This window comes from Zootoca vivipara, chromosome 15 (genome assembly GCF_965207765.1).
Source record: "Zootoca vivipara chromosome 15, rZooViv2.hap1.1, whole genome shotgun sequence".
NCBI classification, from domain to species: Eukaryota; Metazoa; Chordata; class Lepidosauria; order Squamata; family Lacertidae; genus Zootoca; species Zootoca vivipara.
This window is the reverse complement of record NC_142598.1, coordinates 6422112-6447566: the sequence shown is the minus strand read 5'-3', so window position 1 is coordinate 6447566 and position 25455 is coordinate 6422112. Positions and strand designations below refer to the sequence as shown.

Here is a 25455-nt window from a genome sequence, read left to right as displayed (position 1 = left end):
ACTGAAAAAGGAGGTCTCTGAAGGCTCTCTATGGCCACACACCATTTTGTTTCAGGGCTCCAGTCTGATCGCAACCTCAGTTTTCCAAGTTCTGTACTGTTGCTTCTGAAGTCCAAATGGCACAGCACCTATACACAAAGAGGGAGGTAGCAGCAGATTTGGGGGGGGGGGCAGAACCAAAGATTTACATAAGTTTCTAAAGGGTGAAATAGCCTGCGGAGGAAATGGAAAACCTTCGTAAACCGTCCAATAAGGGCTGAGGTTAGTAACCATAGGATGCTGGCTGACTGATGAGGAAAACTGGGTCATATCTGCAACTTAATTTGAAAGTACTTTTATACCACGTTAAAAAGCACGGCTTCCGCCAAAGAACCCCAGGGAACTGTCGTTTGTTAAGGGTGCTTAAGCAGACCCCCTATTCCCCTCATAGGTAGCTTTTGGAGGGGAGTAAGGGATCGCAGCACAAACTAGAGTTTCCATAATTCGTAGGGGGAATACATGACCATTTAAAGTGCCTTTAAACGTAGCATGCTGATGGGGTGTCAATTTTGTTGCAGGTTTCACTTGTACAACTCTGTTAATCAGCTAGCCTTGCTAGTTAGCTCAATTGGCTTTAATTCCTGGAGAATGCATGCAATAGTGTATGGGTGTATATGTACAGTATATGTATACTGTGTGTGTGTGTGTGTGTGTGTGTGTGTGTGTGTGGCTGTAATTGTGTTTTTATATTGTTTTTATGGGATGGCATTCAATTTTGTTGTACTATGTAAAGGTAAAGGTAAAGGTACGCCTGACCATTAGGTCCAGTCGTGACCGACTCTGGGGCTGCGCGCTCATCTCACATTATTGGCCGAGGGAGCCGGCGTATAGCTTCCAGGTCATGTGGCCAGCATGACAAAGCCGCTTCTGGCAAACCAGAGCAGCACATGGAAACGCCGTTTACCTTCCCGCTGTAGCGGTTCCTATTTATCTACTTGCATTTTGATGTGCTTTCGAACTGCTAGGTGGGCAGGAGCTGGGACCAAGCAACGGGAGCTCACCCCGTCACAGGGATTCGAACCGCCGACCTTCTGATCAGCAAGCCCTAGGCTCAGTGGTTTAACCACAGTGCCACCTGGGTCCCCGTTGTACTATGTACAATGACAATAAAGTATCTATTCTATTCTATTCTATTCTATGCTGCAGAGAAACATATTCTTCACTGCTTTAGATTCCCACCCCCCTTTTCTCATTTATGCTACAACTGAAGAATTCCAACAATCCAAAAGAAACCACTTTGAATTTACAGGTGAATATAATGGCCACATTTTCCAATCCCATGGAGTCTAGCTCTGCTTGTGAAGGAACAGAAAACAAATTCACAATGAAACATTGGGATGAAATCCACAGCTCTTCTGTGTGGCCACCACCAGACCCCCTCAATACAATAGTATGAACTTGCCAGACTCTTTCCAATGTCTGCCTCCAGCCAATGACAGAGCTGTACTGCGTGAACCTCAGGGAAACAAGCAGCCTCTAGGCAAATGCTTGCAAATGAGCAGGGTAGCCATAAAGCAGTGTGCATGGCGCATATGCGCTAGAAAGACAAGCAGTTTCATCATCAAACCACCTCCAAGCGGAGAAGGATGGGCTCTCATATCTTGTTGTGTCTCTCTTTGGTTCTCTCCATCCACGGTGAGTACACGCATAGCTGGTTGCCAAGCTAGAGAGTCTAAGAACTTGCAGTAGGCCAGTGGGAATGACGGGGAAATGAGGAATTTGGGCCTTGTGCTAGAATACAGAGAAAAGAGCATAATGTGCTAGAGAAATCTGCACATCTTGTGTCTTTCATTGGAGGTCAGGCAAGGGCCACAGCTATGGTCTAGGAATGGCAGGTAGATGTAAAGGACTTCAAAGGTTGGTGTACGCCTAGAAGGCTGGAGAGGAAAACCCACTCATTCAATCATCCCTCCATCTGCCCGCTAGGCACTTATGAATAGAGATGGTGGGAAAATTCGACTCAGTTCATATTTAAAGGCAATCCTATCTAGTCCCCACTTTCTAAACAATATGCATGCTGAAGTATAGCCACCCATCAGAATGCATACTTCTCCGATTTGTACAGTGTAGTTCTGCAGCCAAGTGATGTGTATAGAAAGGAACACTCTAGGGCAGAGTGTGCATAAAAATGCATATATCCGTGACATTAACATGCACAAATATATTATGTTCTATAACAGTGATGGCGAACCTATGACACGCATGTCAGACGTGACACACAGAGCCCTCACTGCTGGCACACGCCCCATCGGCCCATTCGTGCTGTTGTTGTTGTTGTTGTTGTTGTTATTGTTGTTGTTTCCCCCATTTGTTCTCCTCACACTACAGCTTGTCCTGTCCCCGTTGTGTCCGCTGTTAAAACCCAGATCCTTTTTTTTTGTTTTTTGTTGCTGGTAGCCAGAGATTGGTTTTTTTAACCCTTTCTGTGCTGCTTTTTCTGGCGCTTTGGCAGACAATGATTGGGTGTAACAACGTCCATTTTTAACCCATTCTGTGCTGGGGGTTTTGGCGCTTTCGCAGACTACCGTATGTCGGTGCTGCGTGTTAGTTCCAGCGAAGGTATTATTCATCATTTATTTCTGTTCCCTCCCCCCCCCAAAAGCACAGAAGCTTTGGGGCACCCCCCAAAAAAGAAAAGCAACTTTTGCACCCCCCAAAAAAACCTCCAAAATTTTGGTCAGCAACCCCCCCAAAAAAGCTCAACAACCCTGGGCACTTTGTGATAAATAAGGGGTTTTTGGTTTGGTTTGGTTAAATAATTAGTTTTTGGTTTATTAAATACAGTTATATATTACAATTATACATTTTTGTTATTTAAACTATAAGTATCGCGAAATTATGGTTTTTTTCTCAAAGTGACACACCACCCGAGTTATGCTCGGTTTTTTGGCGAATTTTGACACATCAAGCTGAAAAGGTTGCCCATCACTGTTCTATAATGTACAGGAGAAATTCACAATAAAATGCTGACAAGGTTTTTTAAATAAGAAAAAAATCACAAAATGATATGGAAAACTGAACTTAAGACTAGAAAAGTTAAAAACTGAACTGAAATGGGCAAACTGGCCCACCGCCTACTGAGTAGACTGAAACCATTTTTGAAATGCTGGCTCCGTAAGCGAAATGCACTAAATACAAGTGTGCAGACTGTCAAGCTGTATAAAATTCTTCAGCAGGTGTCACATCATGCTGTTTGATTTGGCACATTTCAGCATTTAGGTAATTAACATTCTAAATATAAGACACGTAAAGGGACTAGTCCTTACTTGTGATTGTAAGGAATCAGTCTTTCCAAGCTTTGTATATGTGCTCTGCTGATTTTGCAAACCGTAAAGTGGGTGTGGTGGAGATGGGGAACTGTGGACTCTGCGAAGGTCTCAGTGGTGAATGATGTGCAAAGGCAGAAACAACCTACTACTGCAGATTTCAGGCTCTGCTCTGCTCATTAGTTAAAGGGTAAAGGGACCCCTGACCATTAGGTCCAGTCGTGACCGACTCTGGGGTTGTGGCACTCATCTTGCTCTACTGGCCGAGGGAGCCGGTGTACAGCTTCCAGGTCATGTGGCCAGCATGACTAAGCCGCTTCTGGCAAACCAGAGCAGCACACGGAAACACCGTTTACCTTCCCTATTTACCTACTTGCACTTTGACATGCTTTCGAACAGCTAGGTTGGCAGGAGCTTTGACCGAGCAACGGGAGCTCACCCCGTCGCGGGGATTCGAACCGCCGACCTTCTGATCAGCAAGCCCTAGGCTCTGTGGTTTAACCCACAGCGCCACCCGCGTCCCACCACATTAGTTACGATCTGCCTAAAAGCTTTGAAGGCTATTTTATTGGGAAAGGCAACTGTTTTCAAGGAGAGTTGAAAATGGCAGGGTGGGTGCACTGGGCAGGATTCTGCTCACATTAGTAGAGCTCTTCACAAGGAACTCTGCTTGGGGGTTCCACCCCTCTCCGCCCTCTGTGCGCCATTGTGAAGTGGTGGACTTTGGGTTTTCTCACTTCAGTGGCGCCCTGTGCCACACCAAAATTCAGTGCCCTCGCCGCCTCTTGCCTTCCATTCTAAGTCATTGTTGCAGCATCACCTGCAGACCCCTCTCGGCTCAGTGCCCAGTTTGGACAAACAGGTTGCGCTCTCCTAAATCTACCTCTGCCTTGTACCCCTGAAATAGGCTTGCATTGACAGAATACAGCGTGACACTGAAGTTGTCCCATTATTTTCACAGAGTTACTGCCCCCTTATAATTTTTCTTTTCTTTATAGTTGAGATTTTGTTGTTTAGTCGTGTCCGACTCTTCGTGACCCCATGGACCATAGCACGCCAGGCACTCCTGTCTTGCACTGCCTCCCACAGTTTGGTCAAACTCATGTTCGTAGCTTCGAGAACACTGTCCAACCATCTCGTCCTCTGTCATCCCCTTCTCCTTGTGCCCTCCATCTTTCCCAACATCAGGGTCTTTTCCAGGGAGTCGAGTCTTCTCATGAGGTGGCCAAAGTATTGGAGCCTCAGCTTCACGATCTGTCCTTCCAGTGAGCACTCAGGGCTGATTTCCTTCAGAATGGATAGGTTTGATCTTCTTGCAGTCCATGGGACTCTCAAGAGTCTCCTAAATCTCAAGAGTTGAGATTTAGGTCCACTGAATTCAACCTACAGGTAGGTAGCCGTGTTGGTCTGAGTCGAAACAAAATAAAAAAAATTCCTTCAGTAGCACCTTAAAGACCAACTAAGTTTTTATTTTGGTATGAGCTTTCGTGTGCATGCACACTTCATCAGATGAATGAAGTTTGCATGCACACAAAAGCTCATACCAAAATAAAAACTTAGTTGGTCTTTAAGGTGCTACTGAAGGAATTTTTTTTATTTTGAATTCAACCTATTTCGGTGAACTGACATGTATGCAGCCATAGTGTGCAATTAATCCAACTCTCAGCTCTTTTGAGATGTGTTTCAGAGTCAATGTTGGATTATGATGATTATTAATATTAACCCCTTCCTAAACTACTTTGGTGCTAGTAATTATCAGGTTAAAAACAGCAAAGCCCTCCTGCAGGCTTACAATAAAAGAATGCCTCGATTGCTTTTTTAATATTGCTATCCACCTATTATATACTGAAGTCAGTTTACGAAACCATAAAATATCTTTTAGTAGCAGAAAACCTCACATTAAAACTTTAAAAAAACACTCATATATTAAAACCAATGTACAGTAATACAGCAAAAGGCAGAATAAGTCACTGGATCACTAGCCCTGAAAGACCATCTTTCAAAGGTGGACTTGACATGGCTCTCTAGCAACTGAAATACTGATATGCTGGCACACACCTTGTTCATACCACAGCTTTGAGGCAGGTACCCAAAAGGCTCTGCTTGAACCCACAGCCCATTGTGCCGCCTCCCTTTCACTTGCAGGAGCAGGGCTCTCATTCTTGATCTCAAGAAGAAGGTGGGGTAGCACACTTCTCAAGAGGGAAGTATCCTGTGATTTACAAACAAGGTTTTGTTTTTTGTTACTGTTACCGTAACATTTTCTCAAAATAAGAAAAAAACCCCTACATTTTCTATATTTTCTACCCCATTTACTATTTGTATAGAACACACATAAGCATATGTGTAAAAAGCATGTGTCAGACAGTGCACTCCCAATATAAGGCTGAAATTTTAGCTTCACAAGAGCCACCTGCTTCCCTCCTCGCAGGTGGAGCGTTGCAGCCTCTGCCCGCTCAGCCTCCGCAGGCCTCCTTTGCAGAGGGGACCACTGCTATCCTGCCGTGCCCTCTGGAGAGGGGCAATATCCAGGAGTACCATGCCTTCTGGTTCCAGCAAAAGCCAGGAAGTGGCCCGGTCTTTATACTGAAGCATCACATCAATGGCCAGGTAGAACGTGCTCCTGCATTTGATGAACGTTTTGTGTCCATCCGGGATGCCAACACCTACACCTTGCAGATTCGGAAGGTGCGAACGGAGGACAGTGCCACCTATTACTGCCTGGCAGAGGCAAATTATTTCAACACCGCTGTCTCAGGGAGTGGAACACAGCTCAGTGTCACAGGAGGTGAGTGAGAATACCATGGTTTAAGAGTGGAGCCCTTGGGCACAGGGAACCCAGCGTATTACGGGAAGCATGCCGGGGGCTTGTGTAGCATGGAAGTTATGAAGTGTGCCCTAGGAAATTCCCAGCTCATGTCTCGCTTCGGGCATGAATTCACAAAGTAGCCTTAGGCAAGCTGCTACGCCTCAGATTCGTGCTTGCAGTGTAGGAACAATAGCACTAGTGACCTTGTAGGGTTACTGTCAGGTGAACTGCTTAATATGAACACTCAGAAAAGTGATATCAGAAAATTGGGATCCAACTTATGCATTCCAATATTGCGAGGATTTCCACTTGTGCAGCAGAACTTTCCTCCTGCCTCTTCTCGCCTGCCTGCGCTCCCCTAATCTGCTCTGGAGAGTTGTGGGGGAACCCAGAGCAGATTTAAGCAGGGGCATGAGGGGGAGTCCTGTTGCACAAGCTGAAATCTTCGCCTTGACAGGAAAGTTACTTAGCACTTTGCTGCATATTGGCAGACTCCAACTCCCATCGTCCCTGGTCAATGGTTACACTGGCTGGGATAACAGGAGAAGCGAGTCCAACAACATTTGGAGAGCTGCAAGTTGCGGTTCGAGGACACCCCCCCCCCCCCGCGCGCGCGCGCGCGAGAAATGAAGACACAGTGACACATGGATTTGAGTTAATGGGTAAAATAAGGCCACAACTTTATTGGTTAGAACAAGTGAGAGGTATTGGCTTAGGCATTGGACACCCTAGCAAGCATGACCCCACGCCGTTCTGCGGGGGGTCATATCAGGTTAACACCCCGAGGGAGGAGCCTGTTGATGCAAATACAACTGAAAGCTCCCCCTGGTGTCACCGGGGGTCGTGCCATGGCCCTAGCCTCAGTAGGGCATCGGATGGGATCCACGACCGCCGGATCCCTTAAGGGGATACCCCTATAAGAGGAGGGTTGGATGATGGCCACAACCAGTCCTCAAACACACCAGACGCTCCATATTCCAATGCCTAACCGCCAAATACCGAAGGAAGTTGTGACGAATTGCTACGAGGTAGGCGAAAAAACCAAGAGGCCGGTGCCAATTAGCCAAATGGATAAAAAAAAACTCCTACCAGGCCCCTTGGGCAACCAAGACAACCAACCGAAGTCCATAGCAAGGTCAAAGCACACACACAAAGGGAAGACCTAAAGGGAGGGTGGGCGGGAGATCCGTTGGGATGCAGCAGGAGGAGGAGGATTCCCCTGCTGCTGCGCAGATTTAAATGTCCGTAAAGCCCGCCCCCAGGCCGGCCCTATTGGCCAGCCAGCGGCTTGGTGCGGCAGCAGGGATTGGCTGCAGCAGGGGGCCGATACACGCCCCCCTGGTTGCCGCGAGGAGCGTGTCCAGCCTGCAAAGTCTCCCCTCGTGGAGGAGGAAAGATCTTCCCCAACTCTGCCCTATTCTTTTTGTCCTCTAATGCCCTTTCTCTACAGCAGCAGGCTCCATGTACGCAACAGATTGCAACGATGCCTTGCGTGTTCCCCTGAAAAACAGATTTTGGGTGCTGGGTGGAGGGAAGGTGTTAGAAAATAGAATAAGGGTTTAGGCATATTTACCTTTTGTCCCACTCTTTCTAAGCACAGGTCTGTGCTTTAAAGCTCTACATCTGAGCATCAGTTTGTTTGTTTGGCTTTTTTATGCCCTGGAGCATTCCCCATGAAAACCTGCTCTTTAAAGCTGAAGCGCAGCCAACGGCAATTGCCATTTGCTCCAATTCTGCTTTAAAGAGCGGGTTTTGGTGTGGAAAGCTCCGGACCCCCCCCCCCCAAAAAAAAGAGTGATGGGATTGTGTCTGAAAAGTATGAAGGAAAGGCAAGTGTGGAGAAGCTCTCAGAGTGGAAGAGGAGCTCAACTACAGAAATGCTTGCAAAATCTCCACAAGAAAATCATCAACTCCAACCCATGCCTCTGGGGCCAAAATGACACATTAAGTTATCCAGGGTGGCTTTTTTTTTGTGTGTGTGGGCTCTGTTAAGTACTGCTGGGGATTCTCAACCAACTGAATGAACTTTGCTTGGAAACCCCCATTTAGCACCACCACCCAAAAATAACCAAGTCACCTGGATTCTGTGACCCACTCATGGTTTCTCTTTTCCCAGGCAAATCAGCAAAGGAACCGGCCTCAGTCACCCTCCTGTCTGATGCTTACCAGACAGCTGACTCGCCCACCGTCCACGCCTTGTGCATAGCTGAGAAATTCTACCCAGGGTTCCTAGAGATCAAGTGGAGTGAGGCTGGAGCCAACATATCAGAGGGGGTGACTACTGGGCCAGTGGTCTTGAACGAGGATGGCTCCTACAGCACCAGCAGCATCCTGAGCATCCCTCGCAGCCGCCTGACCTCTGACATCTCCGTCAAGTGCTCCACGTACCACATCGCCTCCGGAACCAGAGCGGAGCGGAGCCTGGAGCAGTGCCAGGGAAAGTAAAGGCCTGCCGAGATCAGCAGCACCCCTGCCATCTCCTTCTTCATCCCTCACAGCCAGAGGGGCAGCTCCGCTCCTTCTTTTGTGGTCCCCAATAAAGCCGCCTTCACATCCCTATTGTGTATCTCTAACCTCCATTATTGGTTGAACCTTGAACGGGCACAAGCCACCCACCTACCTACACAACCATTTCCGCTGCTGTGTACAGAATCTCACCAACCTCTGCTCATTTCAGAGGCCAGTTCCCAGGAAATCACATTGCCTCGAACCTGGAAGCTGGGCTGGTTGTGCTCATGCAGAGGTGAGGAAGAGGCTCTCAGCATGTGCTCAGAGGCACTCTCCTTTCTTATTATTTCACAGGTTCCAGAGCTGGACCCCAACATACCAAAAATGTCCTCAAACCAAGACATGACTCAAGTCAATATCTGAAGCTTCTTCAGTGAGAAATGTCCAGTCCAGGGCATATGTTTTTACGGTGTAGAGGCAACTATTTGGCTGTTGTTTAAAAACTAGCTGAAAGCCTGTCCTGTGGGACAAGCGGAGGCCGAGGGATGTGCCCATCCTTTATCCACACTCCCCAACAGCTGCAGGGCCGGTGCTGTCATTAGGCCAGGTAGGCAGCTTGCCCAGGGCGCAAGCATCAGAGGACCACAGTTTTATGCAGATTCATTTTTGTTATCTCTTACAAATTTCTAATAATATTTTACTTTTATTTTATATTTTGAAGAATCTTATCATTTAAAAGTAATTCATACATTATTAGAACGGTTAGCAACCGAGGGAGCGCCTTGCCTGGGGCACAAAATAGTCTGGGACTGGCACACACAAACCTTGCTTCCCAAATTTTGCTCTCAACCCATCATTATCACGGCTTCTTTCCCAGCTTCCCTATTCCACCCTGGCATTGACAGCCCCAGCAGCCAACTGGGAAAAAATTCCTCTTCTTCTCCTTCCTCCAAGCTGTATCCATAGGGAATATTTATTGGCTGCAGATCACTTCACACAGCACTGCTGGTCTCTCACCCAAAGCATGACAGCGGCTTTTGCATATGTTGATGTCGTGTGTTGCAGTCTTAGACCACTTTAACTGTCATGGTTTCCCCACAAAGAATCATGGGAACTGTAGTTTGTTAAGGGTGCTGACTGCACCGAGCTACAGTTCCAAGCACCCACAACAACCTACAGTTCCCAGGGTTTTCCATGACTGTCAAAAGGGTGCAATCAATAGTGCTTTAAATGTATGGTGTGGAATATGTGAGCAAAATGTTGGAATAGATTAAGAAAAGGTGTGACACCGTTTCCTGGACCTGCCTCTGTTGGGATAAGAGTTGGCAGACTTTGAAGCGAAGCTGTGCTCTCCCCCCCCCCCAACAAGGGGAAAAGAAGCGAAATGTGGCTTAGAAACGAAATGTGGGTTAGACAATGCAGCAGGTTGAGAGTGGAAAGTGGAAAGAGAGTGGAAAGAAATATCGCGCACATTCAAAACTCAGGAACATTTCATAATTCAGAATTTGGACTCAAGAAACAGACTGAGGGCACGTGATGCTGTTGGATTAACAGGGGCAGCCCATAATTAGGCAGAGTGAGAGTGTCTCAGGTAATGTCTCAGGTAATAATAATAATAATAATAATAATAATAATAATAATTTATTTATACCCCGCCCATCTGGCTGGGTTTCCCCAGCCACTCTGGGCGGCTTCCAACAGAAACATTAAAATACACTAATTTCTTAAACATTTAAAGCCTCCCTAAACAGGGCTGCCTTCAGATGTCTTCTAAAAATCTGGTAGCTGTTTTCCTTTTTGACATCTGATGGGAGGGCGTTCCACAGGGCAGGCGCCACCACCGAGAAGGCCCTCTGCCTGGTTCCCTGCAACTTGGCTTCTCGCAATGAGGGAACCGCCAGAAGGCCCTCGGAGCTGGACCTCAATGTCCGGGCAGAACGATGGGGGTGGAGACGCTCCTTTAGGTATACTGGACTGAGGCCGTTTAGGGCTTTAAAGGTCAGCACCAACACTTTGAACTGTGCTCGGAAATGTACTGGGATCCAATGTAGATCGGCGGCCACATAATGCTGCTGGAGCAAGAAATGCTGCTGGAGCAGGAGAGGAGTGACAAGGATTGCATGAAGTGGGGCTTTGGATTCCAACCCCCTACCTAGGCCACAAACTCCACCCCTGCCTATATCATCTTCATCAGTCATCTGTAGTGTTTCCAGATGGATCTGGCCCTCCAAGGACAAGGTTACTGGTACCAGTTACTCACAAGGAAGAAGAATAAAGGAAGCATATGGGAAGCACTGGAATTTGCTTCTGAAGTGCCCCCTGAAGATGCGGCAGAACGATAGCATTTACCTCCCGTGTGGTAAAAATCTTCATCTGGTAATTCATGCATATGAACCATCTGGGGCCGGCTCTACCACTAGGCAGAGTGAGGTGGCTGCCTCAGGTGGCAGATACTGAGGAGACAAGAGTGGTGGCAGGGTGACAAAGCACAGAGAGCTGTGTGTGTTGTGCACAGACTGGTGTGCCCCTCCACAGGTGCAGTGGGGAATGCTTGTCCCTTCATCAGGGTTGAAACAAGATTTAACTGCCAGTCTGGTCAAATCGTGAGAGAGAGAGAGAGAGAGAGAGAGAGAGAGAGAGAGAGAGAGAGAGAGTCAGTCAGTCTGCATGTGCCACCTTGTCCACCTGAGGGAGAAAAGTACCTTGGGTCAAACCTGTGGGAACTGTTTCGAGAACATGTGTAAGCCAAGCTGTCTTGAGGGCTACTAGGAAGAAAACTGCACCCACTGGGGACCCTTGCACACCCAGTGAGAGAGGGAGTGTAGGGAAATCTCTGGGAAAATGGGATGGAAGGAGGGTGTTGGGAAGCAGCAAGAAAAGTGGGAAAACAACAGGCTGGGTTTAAAAAATATTGTTGGAAGTTTGCGGAAAAGGTGGGAGTGGGTTAAAATGTCTAATCACATGATTAAACATATGATTTTAGGCTGGATTGATTGGAAAAGTCCGACACTGGTATGAAATATGGAATTTGCTGAGATATCTGGGTAATCTGGGTCCAGGGGAAGGGGGGAAGAACGAAGTATTAAAATGGAATTTCATTTCTGGTAAAAATTTAAGTTGGGGAAATATAATTAATTAGAATATATGTATATAAAAATTGAGTTTATAGATAAAATTGAAAGGTGATAATTAGAGAGGAAATTTCAATTAATTTAAAAATAATTGGTATTATGTGAAAACTGTTCTATAAGGAATTGTAATAGGGAATCAATGAGGGGGGAACCGGGGAGTCCAAATGTTATGAAGATGATATAAGATTATTAGATTTTTTTTTTGCTGTAGCTGTTCTCTTTTTGTATTCTTGTTTTTGGCTTTTGTTATGGTTTTTTTGTGCTTTTTTCTCTTTTTGCTCTTTGTATTTTGTATGGGTTTTTATGTGTAAAATGAATAAAGATGAATTAAAAAAAGAAAGAAAACTGCACCCATATGTCTCCTGTTTGTGTATAGTTTGTGCCTCCCCTATTCTTAGTATATTGCCCTATACTCACAGGTCTCAAGGCAGCTCACAACAAAAAAAATCACAATATACACAAAATACATAACACAAATAAAAACAAGAACAACTCAATAACCCCCACCCTCCCCAAAACATTTTAAAAGGGCATCAGATGCCAATCAGCTGGAGGCCTGGTTAAAGAGGAACTTTTTTTTGCCTGGCGCCTAAAGGTGTATAATGAAGGTGCCAGCCAAACCTTCCTGGGGAGAGCATTCCACAAATGGGGAGATTCCAATTGCCCTAATCTGCATCAGAGATGGGTAGGGGACCAGTGTAGACGCCATGGATGCAAAGTAATTAAAAATGTGTGTACTTCATACATTTAAGGCACATGACTTCCCACCAAGAATCCTGGGAACTGTGGTTTAGTCCTCTGAGAGCTATGATTCCCCAGCACCATTAATTACAGTTCCCAGGATTTTTTTTTGGGGGGGTGGCTTTGAGTGTATGGTGTGTACACAGCATGAATTGCCTCTTCATTTCATATTTGGATTTTTTTTTAACCATCCAGGGAAATAACAGATATAAGAAGCATTTTACAAGAAAAAAACCCCAAACAGCTCTGTATTGATGACATGAGAGATAGCAAACAGAAGGTAGACAGGTTTTCAGGGCTTACACCCCTTCACCCACTCACTCAGGTCTTGATTTTCACAGTGCTTTTTCCACTCCCTCCTGCAAAAGGCAAATTGGAGAAAGAGGAAGTCTGTTATCACAATGGCTATTCCTAAGGGCAATTTTTCATGCATAGGGATCATAGCATTTTCTCAAACTACAATGCAGTTGCAGAACAAAGGGATTAAACCATAATCCATCATGGAATTAAGCATGGTTCAAACCACTAAATTCAAGAGAATTCTAGATGCAATTCCAGCAAAGCACACTTCCTAAGGGGTAAAAACCTTTGGACTGACTGGGAAAACATTGCTTTCTGAGTAAACATTCATAGGAACTGGTGGCAGGTGCACACACCCACACACCCCTCTTAGCAAGGGCATTTGGTGATTTTCATAATGGATCTTGGACTGCACCATTAATTCATAATGTGCTGTTTACACTGAAGGCTCCTGGCTTCCACCTACTGCTCCGTGTACAAGGGGTGTTCCCAGGATACACTGGAATTATCAGGTGCAAATTAGAGGAAGAGTCCTGGGCATTTAACCATAGCTGCCAAGTTCTCCCTTTTTTAAAGGGAAATTCCCTGATGCTGAATAGGCTTCCTCACGAGAAAAGGGAAAACTTGGCAGCTATGCATTTAACAGTTATGAACAGGAGATAACTTTGGCAAGTGAAGCTTCTTTTGTCACTGCATAACAATACCTGCCAAATTTCACCTACACAGCTATTCAAAAATTGTCTGTGGTTAGGGTTGCCAGACTCAATAGTGGACAGGACTTCTGTGCCTTTCATTGCCCTGATCTTTTTTGAGTCTGGAAACCTTAAAGAGACTGGTTTCTCTTCAAGGTTTCCAGACTCAAAAGAGAGTGGGGCAACAAAGGCACAGAAGTCCTGTCCACTATTGAGTCTGGCAACCCTATCTGTGGTTTGTCCTGTTCTCCTAAACATCCAAGTGAGAAGGCTTCCCCCATTAAGTTGGGTTTGTGCTAACATGACATCCTTACACCAGTGGCATTTTAGCTTGTAATGCCTCAGGAGAGTGATCTGCGCTATTTATCTTATGTTTTGTTCTCTATATGTTGAAAATATTGCACAAGTAAATTCAACCAAACCACTCAAGTACACAAGAATTCCTGCATGTGTTAAGGAGTCCCATCTTTGGTTAACCACCTGCATCTCTATGACACGGTTACCAACTTTTTTCTGTCAGGGCTCCTGTGCCTTTAGCTTCTGTGTAGTAAGTTAGAAATCAGCAGCTGTGGGTTTTTCTGGAACGGCAATTCGGTGATAGAGAAATCTTCAGCTATGGATTCCTGCCTGTTTCCAGGTTGTGAAAGGCACTCACTGGGATGATAAGACTTGGCAACTCTACTAACTGGTTTCCTTTGATGCCTCTGACTTGGGCAGCAAGCAGGAAAACAAAAAGTGAGCTTCTCTACTCCATTAGAGATCCAGCTTGTTTGAAGCTGAATGATTGATCCAGCACTGAAATATGAGAATTTATTAGATCAAGCAGGGGAACCAATGCTGTTGAACTCCAGATCCCATCAACCCCAGCCAGAAAGACCAATGGTCAGGATTATGGGAGTCCCAGCAGCTTCTAGAGGCACACAGGACCCCCATGTCTGACTTGGATTTTTTAGTTAAAAATAAATCAAAGCAGGCCTGGGTCCTGTGCTTTTAACAGCAGCCTGGCACACATAAATTAGGTCTGGGGAGAAGATGTTCCTGTCATAAACTGATAGGAGAAATGTCACCTGCTTGAGACCAGCATGTAAGGCTGTTGTAAAAAGCAGTGGGGGTGTCTGTCCAGACTATTTCAGCAGGAAAGAGAAGTACAGCTCAAAGAGAGAGCAGATCAGTTTTGGTAACACTGGAACAACCAGGCGAGGGAGGTGTTTGCAGAGTTAGCCCCTAGAGCAGGGGTAGGCAACCTAAGGCCCGGGGGCTGGATGTGGCCCCAATTGCCTTCTCAAGCCGGCCTGCAAATGGTCCGGGAATCAGCATGTTTTTACATGAGTAGAATGTGTCCTTTTATTTAAAATTAATCTCTGGGTTATTTGTGAGGCATAGGAATTCGTTCATCCCACCCTCCCAAAAAAAATATATAGTCCGGCCCACAACATGGTCGGGCATTCAGCTGGGGGGGGGGGGGAGAGAACCAGAAGATGCTCTCATACCAGGTCCCCATGCCTTGGGGATCTTTCACAATCCTCTTGACACATACGATATCATCGTGAATATCATTATTCAATAAACCTAGAAAAGAGAATGAAAATGTATGAATGGAAGGGAAAGTCGGTGATTATTATCACAGGGTTAGAATAAGAATATTCTTATTATCACAGGGTTAGAATAAGAATAAGACAAGTTTAAGACCCAGGTGGCGCTGTGGTTAAACCACTGAGCCTAGGGCTTGCTGATCAGAAGGTCGGCGGTTTGAATCCCTGCGACGGGGTGAGCTCCCGTTGCTTGGTCCCAGCTCCTGCCAACCTAGCAGTTCGAAAGCACGTCAAAATGCAAGTAGATAAATAGGGACCGCTACAGCGGGAAGGTAAACGGCATTTCCATGTGCTGCTCTGGTTTGCCAGAAGCGGCTTTGTCATGGTGGCCACATGACCTGGAAGCTATACGCCGGCTCCCTCGGCCAATAATGCGAGATGAGCGCGCAAACCCCAGAGTCGGTCACGACTGGACCTAATGGTCAGGGGTCCCTTTACCTTTAAGGCTAATTGCAGAATCAAATCTTCCTAGGATTGCCACCTCTAACGGCATCCTTTCGCAATCCCCATGTAGCAGGAATGGAAGCAGCCCACTTACTCTCTCCCATTCCTCTCATCAACAAGGGTGGGGGTCAGGGGTGCCAACTTGAATAAAATATTGTGGGGCCCTGGTAAACTCCATCCTGCATAATCAATCACATGATGCAACACACGCACACCATTTGAATGGCAATACCCATCAACTTTTGGGGGGGGCCCTCAAATATTTTATTGGGGGGGCCAAAGACCCCTTGGTCCCTCAGAGTTGCCTCCTATAGGTGGGGTGGCCCATGCCATGAAGCAGGGTAAACCGGCCTGCTTTAGGTAGCGCCCAGGAATTGAAATAATTGGAGGTAGGAAATGGTGTCTGAAATGTATGGCAATATTTTTTTATTATTATTTTAAATAAACTTTATTTTGTATCACAACAATTACAGTCGATCACAATAAAAAAAAACAAATTACAGCCATGAAAATGTTGCAGTTGTCTTATTTTTCCCCCTCGACAACCCCCCCCACCCTCCCACCCTCCCCTTCCCTACGAATTCTCAACCTGGTCTGAACTAATGCCTTTTATCTTCCTTTTTCTTTTTGATCTACATACCTTACTTTAATATTTACAGTAATTTCATATCATTCTTCATATCCATCAAGTTTCCTAATTCAATCTCTCTTATCCTTCTACAGTTGACACTTTATATTTCTAAAATAGAACCTTTAAACATTGGAGTTGAGATTTAAATTCTCTACTTTAGTTTGCATATAGTCTGTAAATACTTTCCAATTATTTTTTGAATCGTCCTCTTTTATTCCTTTAATTTCTTCATATTTTATAGCCAGATTATAGTAATTAAATAATTTCTCTTGCCAATCTTCTTTTGTTGGAACGGTAGCGGCCTTCCAATTTTTTGCAATTAACACTCTTGCGGCAGTTACAGCATAACTTATACAACATCTATCTCTAGGTTTGACATCTTCTGGCAACATTCCTAAGAGGAATAATTTAGGGCATTTCTTAATGGGATATTTCAAAATTTTCTTTAATTCCTTGTAAATTATTTCCCAAAACACCTTGATTTGTTTGCAATTCCACCACATGTGTATGTGTGTTCCAATTTCCTGGTTACACCTCCAACAGATGTTGCTCAGTCCTGGGTATATTTTTGCCAATTGGCAAAAATTGGTATGGCAAGATTTTTAAAGTGTTAGTTATTTGAGGGTTAAGGGAGCAGAGGCAGTTTTAGGGTAGTGCCACTGGCTCCGCCACTCTGGGTGCTGCTGGCATTGCAGGGGGTGTTGCAACAATGATGTAGAACAGAGCACGAGAGGTGGGGGTGCTGGATTTTAGAGTTGCATAGGGTGCCACTGAAATTTGAGAGCCCAAAGTTCACAACTCTAGACCTTTGGAATCTTTTGGACTCCTTTTCAGGTGGCAACATGTCTTGGGCTACCACAGTTCTTCCTCGTCTGATATGTAGCACACCTGGAAATATGCTTGTTGCTGCAGGAGGGGCAAGTAAATAAAGCAAACAGATGAAGAGGAGCCATGGTTGCCTTCTCTCCAACATAATATTTTTTATTAAAAATATATATACTGGGTATACATTGCTTTGGTTTCTAGTATTAAACTGGCATTTGTCGCTGGCCACAACTTTTAATGAATGAACGGCATTATTCTATCCCTGAGTTTCTAGGGTGAAAGGCAGGGTAGCCCCTTATGCACTGCCAATACAACAAAGGAAATGTATCATCAGCAGAGAGACACTGATGCTCTCGTATATGCTAATGTTCATATAGAGATGCAGATTTAGAAACAATTGCAACAATTTAAATAGAAATACATCTCTCCGTGGTATAGCAGGGGAAACTGTTGATCAAGCAGTGCCTGGTCAACCTGCTACCAAGTTGCTACCGGCTGATGGGCATCTTCAAGGCTCCTGTGCTCTGTCACATTTTAGGATTCTCTATCTTTACACTGCGTGGGGACCCAGGTGGCGCTGTGGGTTAAACCACTGAGCCTAGGGCTTGCTGATCAGAAGGTCAGCGGTTCGAATCCCTGCGACGGGGTGAGCTCCCGTTGCTCGGTCCCAGCTCCTGCCAACCTACAGCAGTTCGAAAGCACGTCAAAATGCAAGTAGATAAATAGGAACCGCTACAGCGGGAAGGTAAACAGCATTTCCATGCGCTGCTCTGGTTTGCCAGAAGCGGCTTTGTCATGTTGGCCACATGACCTGGAAGCTATACGCCGGCTCCCTCGGCCAATAATGTGAGATGAGCGCGCAACCCCAGAGTTGGTCACGACTGGACCTAATGGTCAGGGGTCCCTTTACCTTTACCCTACACTGCACTTGGACTGGGCCGCCCTTCAAGTTAGAGGACTGTCCTCTGAAAAGTAGGAGAAATGGCCACCCTGTGTTGACATATATACCTATTTCTGCAGGCTCTGCAATATAAAGTATATCATTGAACGCACAAAAATGGGATGTCATATCCAATAAATAGGTACAAATTCAACCAACCTGTGCACAAGTTTTGGAAAAGTCTAATGTGCAGGACTCCAGTCCCTCAAGCACCGCCTCTGCCCACATGACTTGTTCCATACCCTGCATTTTTCATCGGAGGCCCTTCTGCGTGTGCCACATGCAAAGGAGGTGTGGAGGGTGGCAACACGAGAAGCCAGCAGTGAGTGGCTCTCCATTTATAGAATGTTCTCACCAAGAAGGCCCACCTGGTTTTAGGTGCCAGGCAAAACCACTCTTATTCACCCAGGCCTTTGGATTTTAAATTTTCTGCTTTTTCATGGGGAGGGTTTGAATCAGATCACTTTTCTATATATTACTTGTGTATTTTAGATTGTTTTATCATAGTTTTAAATGTAGCTGCTTTTCTGGGAGGATGAGGAGAACAACTAATACAGATACCGGTAATAAATGATAATGGTAAAATAAAAAAAATCCTTCAGTAGCACCTTAAAGACCAACTAAGTTTTTATTTTGGTATGAGCTTTCGTGTGCATGCACACTTCTTCTTCATGCACACGAAAGCTCATACCAAAATAAAAACTTAGTTGGTCTTTAAGGTGCTACTGAAGGATTTTTTTTATTTTGCTTCGACTCAGACCAACACGGCTACCTACCTGTAACTAGAAATGATAATGGTTTTAGCCATTTATTTATTAAAAGTATTTATAAACCATTACACATTTAGGAATGCCCCCAAAGTGCTTACATAAATTAGCAGCAGTAAATCACAATTAAGCTAGACTCTTTTGAAGACTCTTTTTGGAGACTTGATGCAGCCACAGAGTAATAAGCAACAAATTAGGAAGTCTCCAACTGGAATCTATCTCTGTCATGAACCAACTAGATGGCCTTGTGGAAGCCCCTCCCTCTCAGACTCAGTCTCAACCATCTGTAAGGGGCGATCTTCCATGGGAGGGGGGTTGTAAAGGATTACAGATAATACCTGCAAACTGCTTTGAGCACCTGAAAACGCTATAAAAAGATATTGGGCATTTTATCAGCTGCTAAGATGTCAGTAGCCAGCAAGTGGTGCTGTTCCAGCACACTTTCTCTATCTCAGTGTTTCCCAAAGTGGACGATACGGGCCCCTGGTGGGTGCTGGAACGATCCAGGAGGGCAGTAGTAGCCTCGGGTGCAATTGGGGAGTGTTGAATAAAAATAAGGGGGCGGTGGAAGCATAAAGAAGAGAATATATTTTTGAAAAACTGTTTGTACATGTTTCATCTGTTGTGTAATGACGTTTACGACCAGATCAGGCACCGTTGTGGGTAAAGGTAAAGGCAAAGGACCCCTGGGTGGTTAAGTCCAGTCAAACGTGACTATGGGGTGCAGTGCTCATCTCGCTTCAGGCCGAGGGAACCAGCGTTTGTCCACAGACAGCTTTCCGGGTCAGGTGGCCAGCATGACTAAACCGCTTCTGGCGCAATGGAACACCATGACAGAAACCAGAGCGCACAGAAACACTGTTTATCTTCCCACTGCAGTGGTACCTATTTATCTACTTGCACTGGCATGCATGGCAACAACAGCTCCCCTGGATCCAGCGGTTATGCTTAGAGGCAAGGAGTTTTCCTGGACTTGGGTGAACCCTTTCTAGCTTCACCCAGGCCTGGGAAGCGGATCACAGCTGGCCTGCCTATTTGGCCAATTGCAAGTAGACTGCACCCCTTCACTTAAAGAAGGTCAATCTCTGGGGGGGGGGGTGCTGAGTATTTTATTATTATTTTTCTGAAAAGGGGGCAGTAGGCCAAATAAGTTTGGCAACCTCTACTCTGTCTGAATGGGGGAGCTTGCTTTTAGATAAAATTGCTGAAAAGCTGACTGTGTGGATGTAAAAACCAGGGACAGGACACTTTGCCCAGTTCCATCACAATGGCCAAAATGCTTTGTTACTAAAGATGGACAAATCTGTCCGTTTTCCAAGTGTCTCATTTTTCCAAGCTTAAATTCAGTTCTCCGCATTTCCACAACATTATGCAATCATCACCACCACCATCACCATCCTTGTGAAAATCTGCCAGCATTTTAGTGCTTTAAGGGTTGTTGTTAGGTATTGCAACAACTAGATTATGAAGCACTTGTAATGAGCGCTTGAAAGCACATTACAAAATATTAGGCACTTGATCAGCTGCTAAGGTATTAGCAGCCAGCAGGTGGTGCTGTTGTAACATACCTTCCTTACCTGAACAAGGAAATTGTTGGTAGATGATAACTGCTGAAATGGCAAACCTTACAGTCTGCATGTAAAAATTAGGGACAGGACAGTTTGGCTAGTTCCAATGTAATGGTAAAAACACTTGAATACAAACCAAATAGCCGGGGTGGTGGTGGAGGTGGAATGGCAAAAGCTCAGCATTTGCTCCAGCTGCCAGTCTTTTGCAGCCTATGAACTCTTATGAAATGGGCTTACTGGCATTCTGAATTTGAGTAAGATACCCTTTAAAAAAAGAGAACATCTTCCGCCTACATTTTTGAGCTTGATGATTATGTTTGGATGTGCAGTATTTAGCATTTTAAATAAAGGTAAAGGTAAAGGGACCCCTGACCATTAGGTCCAGTCGTGACCGACTCTGGGGTTGCGCGCTCATCTCGCATTATTGGCCGAGGGAGCCGACGTACAGCTTCCAGGTCATGTGGCCAGCATGACAAAACCGCTTCTGGCAAACCAGAGCAGCACATGGAAACGCCGTTTACCTTCCCGCTACAGTATAGCGGTTCCTATTTATCTACTTGCATTTTGATGTGCTTTCGAACTGCTAGGTTGGCAGGAAGCATTTTAAATATAACAATATTAATTTATATTTTTGAGCTGCATTGTTGTGTTTGGAAGGATCAACATTTTAACATAAAAATACGAATTCAGCAATGTGTTATTACTGACAAGGCTAAACTGTGCTTATTAACCTAAGAGGTATTATGCTATTAAATCAAGCTCTGTTTTAATTTTAAAATATAAAACAAAAAAGTCAGGAAAGGCCAGTAGTATGTATCCCTAGGAATGGGAGGCTGTGACTCTCCAAAGTTTTTGCTTCAATCATCCCTCACCATTGCCCATGTTGGGTTGGGGCTGGTGGTAGCTTGAACAACATCTGGACAGCACCAGGTTCCGCACCTCTAACATAGCATTTAGCAAGCTGTTCCATTTTCTGCAGCACCCCACCATTTTGCCTGTCCCCTCTGGCACAGTGCCACCTGCGGCCGGGGGTGGGGAGGCAGGAAGGAACTCACCTGCGCAAGACATGGAGCAAAGGTTCTCCGAGAGGGTACCTTCATCTTTACACCACCAGCCATTGTTGATATGGAAGATGCCGTAGTCTTTAGTGCCATCCTTGCGCCTGTCAATAGCCTCTGTGTCAAAGCCAGTCTCAAAAAACGACATGCAGATCCCTTCAGGGAGAAGAATGGAAGTTACACTCTGTAGTAGCGGCCAATTTACTCTTCCAAAAAGGCTGGGGATGGGAGCAGTTGGAAAAGGAGGAGCTGCAATCCAGGGGCAAAACTGCTGCAGATTACTAAAATTATAAATCACGTTTCAAAAGACCACCAAATCGGCACAAACTTTAATCAAATTTTCATTGGATTGAAGTTTGCTCTGGTTTAGCACTAAATTTGGAGAGAGTTTTGGGGGGAAAGCGGCGAGGCAAAGCAAAACAGCCTAGAAAGCATGAGACAAGCGGAAAACCGCTCAAACAGAAGTGTGCACAAGCCCACAGCCAAAGTCTGCCCTTTCAGCTCTAAGACATCTTCTGGGATGTGCTCCTGGGTGAATCAATTGATGTGTGCTGTAATCTCACCCCCCCAAAAAAACACCTTTTTTCAGGGTGCAAGAGCACAGCTCCCAAAATGGCCGCCACGATCTCGTGTGAAAAAACAGGATGCCCCATTTTTTCTGAGGCGCTTGGTGGGTATGAAGTCTTAGTTCCTCAAATACATGTAGGGAAGGAGACATTTGCTAGTTTTTCTTTCACTCCAGCACATTTTACAAATCATACAAGAATCCTCCAAATCTGGGGTATGACCACCCTCTTGTGGACGTAGAGACAAGGAAATGATGTCTGGAAAGACCATGGTTGTTATCTCTCTCCTTCCTCCTCCCCACAACATTTGAAGTATGCTCTGTGTTGAGAAGCTGCACTCACAGTTGGCCAGGCTGTACCCCTCATATCCATCCAGTCCGCTAACTTTCAGCGCGTGGAACAACTCGCAGCGACCAAAGATCTTGGCTTGCACAGTGACTGCAAAGCAGGTGAGGAGGAGGGTCTGTAATAAGTGGATCATCGTCTTAGCTGCTTACCTGGGAGGGAGTTGACAAAACCTCTGAAGTTAACTCCTTTAGGGAGAAGCAGAAAAACAGGAAGGTTGGCTCAAACAGGGAACAAGAGACATAGTGTTTTAAGAGTGACAGAGGTTGGAAACACCCCTGCCTTCTCAAAATAATACATTTTTTTCTGTCCTGGGCAATCTCTGGGTGGGTTTTTCAGCATTCAGTTGTACCAGGAAAATGTCAGCTGGAATGAACACTTTTTGGCTAGTACCAGTGTTGTCACCAATCATTCCCAAACCCATTCCTTGGGATATTTATGAGGGATGAACTTATATACTGTATGTATAAATGCCCATTTGAAGCTCTAAAGCAACAGGGATGGGGAAAGTGTTCTTGGACTCCAACTCCCATAATCCCTTCGCATTGGTCATGCTGGCTGAGGCTGATGGGAGCTGGAGTCCAACAGCATCTGCAATAATAATAATAACAATAACAATAACAATAATAACAATAACAATTTATTATTTGTACCACGCCCATCTGGCTGGGTCTCCCCAGCCACTCTGGGTGGCTTCCAACAAAGATTAAAAATACAAGGGCACACGTTCCCCATCCCTACTTTTAAAAAAAGCAGATGGTTGGGCTGAAGTACAAGGCTTTTCATCTATCTTTCCCTGACCCTTCAAATGAGTCTAGCTCTCAGTCTCTTCCTTTGAGGTAGTAGGGAGAGAGCTGCATGTTATGTCAAAGGTAAGCTAAGGCAAGGTGCAGAGAAGCCGCCACCTTTACCAGGTGCGCAATGTGCTCAGCCACCTTGTGATTTTGAGTTGGAAATATGCATCAGTATATAACTGTCCAACTTCCACTCATCCACATCATCTGAACACAAGCAATGCCCTCCGTTGAGGAGCTACATTCACAAATGGCCTGGATATGATCTTAGGCACACAGACTCCCAATCTCATGTTACTTGTATAGTATGAATGTGGATATGAGGTTTCTTTTTGCAGAGGAAAAGCAGCAGGTGGGAGGAGGCCTGCTTCACCCTTCCCCTAGGCCAGGGGTGGCCAACTCCCAAGAGACTGCGATCTACTCACAGAGTTAAAAACTGGCAGTGATCTACCCCCTTTTTGGGGGTTCAGGTCAAAGTTGTTGAGTTTTTTCAGGGAGGAGGTAAAATGTTGAGCTTTTTTTAGGGGAGCCACAGTTGTTCAGCTTCTTTGGGGGAGCCAATGATCTACCAGTGATCTACCGCAGACATCCAGTGATCTACCGGTAGATCACGATCTACCTGTTGGACATGCCTGCCCTAGGCACTACTTTACTCCTACTCCTTCCTCCTACTGCTTTCTTTTCCCAGCTTCATCAAAGGCCAGAAAAAAAGCACAGCTGGAAGAAAAGTCTGAGGGAGAAAGTGGTAGGCAGGATTAGATGTCACCCCTCCCACCTACTGCTTCTCCCCTTTCAGATGCTCCCTCTGTTGGTTAGGATAGAGCCCGGCTTTGCCAATAGAATACGGATTTCTAGAATGAGATAATGTGCTACCTGGTGATAGTGGGATGGTTTCAGAAACTGGGCAGCAGTGAAAGTCAACAGTGAGGAGTCATCTGGCAATAAGGCAAGATCTGAGACTAGGCTGAACCACAGGTGGAGAACTGTCTGTGACAACTAGTCTTCAAGGTACCCATTACTGTCTCAAACACCAATAGCTCATGTGACACCATGAAAAAGGCAGGGGACCGGGCCTAAGATCACAGCCTTTCTAGCGAGTGGCTGCTATGAGTCAATACAAAGCTGCCCAAAACTAAAAGATAAGCAGTGTAAGATGTACATTTGGCAATAAGTTGCCAAGAAATTTAATACCATTTCAAGGAAAGAAATACTTAAGCATCCAGCCTTTGCTGTTCATTTCAGGGCATTTGGATTCTTTGGCCTAGGAGCCCAAATGGTGCCAGATCAGTGGAAGTAGCAGGTGGAAAAGGAGGATGCTGAACCTTCTGCCCCTGCTTTTCCCTTGCAACCCTCCCTGCGCCATGAAACAAATATACCTTTGGAATCCCACCCAGGGTAAAAGCACCTGGCGGAGGAAGTAACCAGGGAAAATCAGAGCATAGGTTGGCAGGGTTAGGCAGCACCTGCCCATCACACCTGTGAGGTGAGTCACAACCTCCCCTGCTGCTTTTCAGCTTGTAGACGACAAGCTGGGTTCCCACACCCAGCCCTACTGCCAGCCACATGTTGCAAGGCCCAGATTGATCAGGCAGAATACTACCTGAACTTTTCTTCCTTAGATCTTTCCACGGGGAAAAGAAGCTAACAAAATGGCTAAGCCTAGCAGGTAACTCTATTTTTTATTTTTGGTTTGAACATTTATTTTATGGAAAAAGACGGGGGATACTTTAAAGAGCTACATACATAATAAATGAAAACAAATACAAACTCTGGGATGGAATGCCCCAAAGGTCTGTGATTCTGAACCACTCTGGAATCCTTTTGCCCCACCCAGTTCCCAGTTTCTGTTTCCAGACCTTGCTCAAGTGATTGCTTCATATTCCACCAGAGGACAGGCATGGCTAGCTCCAGAGGGTAGCAAGGGTGGGCATCTGCTGAGATCCCAAGACCACCAAGGGGCCCATTGCTCCCATTTACATTATGAGCACCCAAAATAGTGGTGGTAGAGTGTGGGAATTCCTGTTCTGTGCAGCTGCTTGTGCAGCTTAAGGGGGTACATTGAAGGTACCTTTCTGGAAGACACACACCCCTTAAATCCTGGGAGAGGAATAGATATAAATAATAATAATAATAATAAATTTTTATTTATACCCCGCCCTCCCCAGTCAAAAACCGGGCTCAGGGCGGCTCACACCAACAAAACCACAATAAAACATAAAAACAATTAATTAAAATACAGATTAAAATACAGTATTAAAATTTAAAATGCAGCCTCATTTCAAGTAGTCCATAAATCCAGGCCATGAGGGAGGAAAACACCGGGGTCAGGCTAAGTCCAACCCAAAGGCCAGGCGAAACAGCTCTGTCTTGCAGGCCCTGCGGAAAGATGACAAATCCCGCAGGGCCCTGGTCTCCTGGGAAAGAGCGTTCCACCAACTTGGGGCCAATACTGAAAAGGCCCTGGTTCTAGTAGCAATATTCCCAACAAGATTTAAAAAC

General features: G+C 45.4%; 2 protein-coding genes and 1 long non-coding RNA gene across 4 annotated transcripts in view; 1 reads left to right on the top strand and 2 right to left on the bottom strand.

Moving 5' to 3' along the window:
- The first annotated feature begins 1584 nt into the window (after positions 1-1584).
- Positions 1585-8673, top strand: LOC118089548 (immunoglobulin gamma-1 heavy chain-like). The gene is made up of 3 exons (XM_035124330.3): positions 1585-1674; positions 5737-6093; positions 8231-8673. The coding sequence occupies exons 1-3, from the start codon at positions 1626-1628 to the stop codon at positions 8557-8559; spliced, it is 735 nt and encodes a 244-aa protein (XP_034980221.2). The 5' UTR covers positions 1585-1625; the 3' UTR covers positions 8560-8673.
- Positions 8674-12634: 3961 nt separating this feature from the next.
- On the bottom strand, positions 12635-22811 carry LOC118088882 (lysozyme C, milk isozyme-like). 2 transcript variants are annotated; one of them, XM_035123033.3, is made up of 4 exons: positions 22160-22811; positions 21249-21407; positions 14917-14995; positions 12635-12793 (listed from the first exon to the last, which is right to left on the bottom strand). In XM_035123033.3, exons 1-4 carry the CDS (start codon positions 22296-22298, stop codon positions 12727-12729), a joined length of 444 nt encoding a protein of 147 aa, XP_034978924.1. In that variant the 5' UTR covers positions 22299-22811; the 3' UTR covers positions 12635-12726. The 2 variants fall into 2 exon arrangements, with proteins under 2 accessions (XP_034978924.1, XP_088514641.1); XM_088658515.1 differs by lacking the exon at positions 12635-12793 and having other exon boundaries at positions 14703-14995; positions 22160-22436.
- Positions 22812-25223: 2412 nt separating this feature from the next.
- LOC148683350 (uncharacterized) overlaps positions 25224-25455 on the bottom strand; it is a 135677-nt gene continuing 135445 nt past the window's right edge. Inside the window, exon 3 of the long non-coding RNA XR_015947223.1 lies at positions 25224-25332. This is a non-coding gene — a long non-coding RNA (uncharacterized LOC148683350). The remainder of the gene's footprint in view (positions 25333-25455) is intronic.